This window comes from Somniosus microcephalus, chromosome 5 (genome assembly GCF_052327205.1).
Source record: "Somniosus microcephalus isolate GS21.2 chromosome 5, FLI_Smic_1.0, whole genome shotgun sequence".
NCBI classification, from domain to species: domain Eukaryota; kingdom Metazoa; phylum Chordata; class Chondrichthyes; order Squaliformes; family Somniosidae; genus Somniosus; species Somniosus microcephalus.
In genome coordinates, this window is record NC_140991.1 from 253,970,457 (window position 1) to 253,975,758 (window position 5,302).

General features: G+C 45.3%; 1 protein-coding gene across 1 annotated transcript; it reads right to left on the reverse strand.

Moving 5' to 3' along the window:
- Positions 1–331: 331 nt before the first annotated feature.
- On the reverse strand, positions 332–2,458 carry LOC147117657 (E3 ubiquitin-protein ligase RNF182-like). Its single transcript, XM_085987149.1, has one exon. The coding sequence runs from the start codon at positions 2,262–2,264 to the stop codon at positions 1,524–1,526; it is 741 nt and encodes a 246-aa protein (XP_085843275.1). The 5' UTR covers positions 2,265–2,458; the 3' UTR covers positions 332–1,523.
- Positions 2,459–5,302: the final 2,844 nt, after the last annotated feature.

The following is a 5,302-nucleotide window of genomic DNA, read 5'->3' on the forward strand; positions in this document are numbered from 1 at the left end:
TCCCACAATGTGTATCTCTCCAATCTTCACAATGTGTATCTCTCCAATCTCCCACACCATGTATCTCTCCAATCTCCCACAATGTGTATCTCTCCAATCTCCCACAATGTGTATCTCTCCAATCTCCCACAACGTGTATCTCTCCAATCTCCCACAATGTGTATCTCTCCAATCTCCCACAATGTGTATCTCTCCAATCTCCCACAATGTGTATCTCTCCAATCTCCCACAACGTGTATCTCTCCAATCTCCCACAACATGTATCTCTCCAATCTCCCATAATGTGTATCTCGCCAATCTTCCACAATTTGTCTCTTGCCAATCTCCCACGCTGTGTATCTCTCCAATCTTCACAATGTCTTTCTCTCCAATTAATCCCAAAATGCATTCCTTGAATTTCGCTAAGACACAGTCACCTGATTTCCTTCACTAAGCTATAAGATTCAGGTCGGCTGTAAAGCGTCTGCAGCTGCAATGCCTATCTCACTTCAGTGGGTTTTTTGGCAAGTTAATGCCCATATGTGAAAAGATGAACCACTTCTGCTTTAAAAATAATTAGCTGAATTGAATCAATTCTAAGTAATTCCCTTGTGTCCTAATAGCTTCTGCTCCACAGTATTTTGCATTTTTAGATTTCTTTCATCACTGTTGTGCTTATTTGAACTGGTATACTCACAGACATGTATCTGTTAGTCCTACTTAGCAGCATTATTTTCAATGCTCGATGTCAGCTTTTATGATAGCAGTGTTGGAAGGCCCATACTTAATTTCAAAAATGACTTTTAACATTGATTCTTTTCCAGGTATAAAACCCTGCTCAGTACCTGTGTAACAACAACCAATCACAAGTATGGATCCATTTTTAATTCTACTGCAGTCCCCACGCTCAGATTTTTGCCTCCTCTATCCTCTTCTGCACCCTATGTATATGTTACACTGTTAGTGACTACCATCGCATAAAAGTATTTCCCGCTTCCATTAAGGTGCCAGGTTAGTGCTTTCATAGAACTTTGTTCAACTTATTCTTTGTCAATCTCCATATAGCTGAGTCCTGGAAAATGCACAACTCATTTGTCAAAACATTTTATATCATACATTAATCTTTTGATCAGGATTTTTATCACATAGTATATAGCAATGGATTAGGCATACCTTTATCAGGACCCCATAAACTGATTAGATTTAAAGGTCTATTAAGTATCTTGACAATATTTTCTTTTCTTCCACACCTTTCAAACAGTGACATGATAATTGGTGCAATTTATTTTCCCCCGTGCTTTTCAAATTGTGACTGTATTCACTTTTGAAAAAAATAATGTGCAATAGGAATATATCGCACACTGGGGATCACAACTATCATTGTATATAAATGATTTTCTACTGGAAGAATAGTCTCTCCAGACACGCACAATGGCAAAATTACATAGTTCACAACCCAGAGTTACTACAAGACACAAAACCTGAATTCCTAAGACCAAGAAGATCTGCTACTGTAACTTCATACTTACTTTTAGACTTTGTTTTCATGAAGATATACAATCCAAAATCTCATGACATAAACATTGACAGAAACCATAGACCATAAGTATAACAAGACTGGAGGGAACCAGACTGACAAATATGATTCCCAGTGTGACTTTCTGAATCACTAGCAGGTAAACGCCAAGAGGCAAAGAGCTAAAGTACAGGAGTCCCAGCAGCCAGACTAGGATCCTGCCTATTGTATGGCAGAGTAGGGGAGTGCAATTCCAAACTGCCCACTGCCGGGACAGTGAGGCCGTTGAATCAAAATTGGAGTTGTAGAATTCCATGACTGACGCTGAGCTCGGGGATTGTGGGGAATCCCTTTGAACTTCCATGATGGTGATAACCAGACAGTTTGAGGAGCTATGGGAGGGGCTTGCAAAGGAGGCTAACCTTTTTGGAGTCAGCAGAAGCTCAGATGGGTTGTCCAAGGCGAACCTTCTATTCTTCTCCTTGCATGTAAGGGCAGCAAGGACATTACTGTCATCCGGAAGTCCACCGACTTCATCATCTGGTACACTGGTCTCATACCTGCAGAAAGGACAGCTAATGATACCTTGTGAGGGGTCCCCAAGGTCTGCAATCTTATACAAGCATTTGGCGCACACCCTGTGAAAGCATTCCAACAACTTGGGTCTCCTGTTCTTCAGATTGTAAGGGTTGTAACAGATTTTGCATTCCAGCTCCTCAGAAGAAAACAGCTGTTTTTCTGTAGAATCCTCTGTAGTCTGGCAATTCATAGCGACTGTTCAACCACAGCGGCAATGGTTTATTTCAGAAGGTGGTTTGTGATTTCTATTTGAATGTCATGTAAAGTGTTTTAACCAGCCAGGAGGCAGTGCTGCAGATGGACAATCCTTCACCTGCCTCCACTATGTCCCAGAGAGTCGGAAGACTGCATTTGGCGATGGCAGTCTGATGCGAGTAAGCTGTCAGGCTATCTGTAGGGAGAGAAATAAGTCACACATTGTTCATTGTAGTGAAGCTTTAAACCCTGCCCAGAAGAACAAAGGTTTTAATAGTTACTATTCAGCAAGTCGCTGCTTCTCGACCGGATGTTTGGACTCTGTGTAATTCTATCCAATGAGTAGCTGGCTGTTTATATGCTCTACAGGGTATATTCAGCAAACTTGCACTGCCAGCGTAGAGCCTCGATGCGAACACAGGTTAGAGAATCAGCACTATAGTGTTTTAGCCCATCTCTGACCTGCTGGTGAGGCTCTGCACCAGGAGTGCAAGATTGTTGGCTTTACTCTTGTATTTGAAGCTATGGCAATGCTGCTCAAAACTGACTAGTTTCACTGGTACTTGTTGACGTATTCACTGTTTGATACATGAAGAAGACAATTAAGGTAGGACTTCATCTAGATACCTAGCATATTAAATGGTTTAGTTAAGGTAACTTACAATAATTAAGTCAGAAAAATAGAACAGAAATAAAAACAAGTGAATAATGAATTTATCAGCAAGTGCTTCCTTACTCAAATAATGATAAACGTTTGAAACAATCTGCAAACTGGTAGAGGCGGAAATATTTGAGACATTTAGAATGCAGGTGGATACTACAATGTAAGGGTTTTCACTTTGTGAACACCACAGGTGCATACCATGGAGATGTGGGAGCCACATCTAAAGTTTAAGTCTATTATTTGAATGGCAATAGATTGGGAGAAGGGGAAGTGCAAAGAGACCTGGGTGTTCTTGTGCACCAGTCGCTGAAGGTAAGCATGCAGGTGCAGCAGGCGGTTAAGAAGGCAAATGGTATGTTGGCCTTCGTAGCAAGAGGGTTCGAGTACAGGAACAAGGATGTCTTGCTGCAGTTGTACAGGGCCTTGGTGAGACCGCACCTTAAGTATTGTGTGCAGTTTTGGTTGCCTTACCTGAGGAAGGACGTTCTTGCCATGGAAGGAGTGCAGCGAAGATTCACCAGGCTGATACCTGGGATGGCAGGAATAACGTATGAGGAGAGATTGTGTCGATTGGGCTTATACTCACAGGAGTTTAGAAGATTGAGAGGGGATCTCATCGAAACCTATAAAATTCTGTCAGGCCTGGACAGACTAGATGCAGGAAGGGTGTTTATGATGGCTGGGGAGTCCAGAACCAGGGGTCATAGTCTAAGGATAAGGGGTAAGCCATTTAGGACTGAAATGAGGAGGAATTTCTTCACCCAGAGAGTGGTGAACCTGTGGAATTCTCTGCCACAGAGGGCGGTGGAGGCCACTTCATTAAATATATTCAAAAAAGAGTTGGATATATTTCTTAAGGCTAAAGGGATCAAGGGATATGGGGAGAAGGCAGGGACAGGGTACTGAATTTGGATGATCAGCCATGATCTCATTGAATGGCGGAGCAGGCTCGAGGGGCCGAATGGCCTACTCCTGCTCCTATCTTCTATGTTTCTATGTTTCTATGTTCTCATTAATTTGCACATATCTAAAGTTGCTGATACCAATAGATCTTGGTAGCCGCAAAAATCTACTGGGTGCGGGTGGGGTAGGGAGCCACATCTCAACATAAGTGCCAGGGTGCAACCATCTGGGACAACCACAGCTGATCCTACAAAAGGGTGCAGGGTCAGGGCGAGTTACGTTGCTTTGACTGGCAATAGCTTGCACCTGTTCCACTAGGGGGCCCTGATGCGCTATCAATTACTCATAAAAGACGGAGAGTCAGGAGAGTAACTAAAAGGCTTTTATTAGCAAAGAACAGAGCATGCCTCTCGTGGTTGACTGGTTTCCAAGAAGGCAGGGGGCTGCAGAGCAGTCACCTTTATACCTGGGCATGTGGGTGGAGCCAGGGGCGGAGCCAGCTGAGGCATGCATAGATACAACAGTGTGCAACAACAACGGTGAACAACAATAACAGTGGTTTACCACATTCACCCCTTGTTTAAAATTGAGTCCGGCGGGGTGAAGTGTACTAAAGGTTCGTGTAAGTAAGTCTATCAGGTGGCCTTGTATGCCGTCCTGATCGTCGTGGTGGCGGCGGTGATGGTGCAGCATCCAACGTTGAATCTGGCGTCTCATTGAGTGGTTGGGTGGTCAATGACGGGTCCTGGGGCTGCGGCATGCCGTCTACAGGGGTTGGGTTGTGGGTAGTGGTGGATGGCAATGGTAGTGTTTCCGGGGCACCCGAAGGTGCGAGGTCTCGTATGGAGACTGTGTCCTCCCGCCCGTCCGGGTACGCCACGTAAGCATACTGGGGGTTGGCGTGGAGGAGGCTCACCCTCTCGACCAGGGGGTCCGTTTTATGGGACCTCACGTGCTTCCGCAGTAGGACGGGTCCTGGAGACGTCAGCGATGTCGGTAGCGAGGTCCCCGATGTGGACTTCCTGGGGAAAGTGAACATTTTTTCATGGGGGGTGGCATTGGTGGCCGTACAAAGCAGTGACCGATTGGAGTGGAGCGCCGCAGGGAGGACCTCCTGCCAGCGAGAGGTCGGAAGGCCCTTAGATTTTAAGTTTAAGAGGACGGCCTTCCAAACCGTCGTGTTCTCTCTTTCCACCTGGCCGTTCCCCCGGGGGTTGTAGCTGGTGGTTCTGCTTGTAGCAATACCTCTCGTGAGCAGGTACTGACGGAGTTCGTCGCTCATAAAGGATGAGCCCCGGTCGCTATGGATATAGCTAGGGAAGCCGAGCAAGGCGAAAAGGTCATTCCGACATTTAATGACCGTGGTACTAGTTATGTCTGGGCAAGGGATGGCAAACGGGAAACGGGAGTACTCATCAATTATGTTGAGGAAGTACATGTTGCGGTCAGAGGAGGGGAGGGGCCCT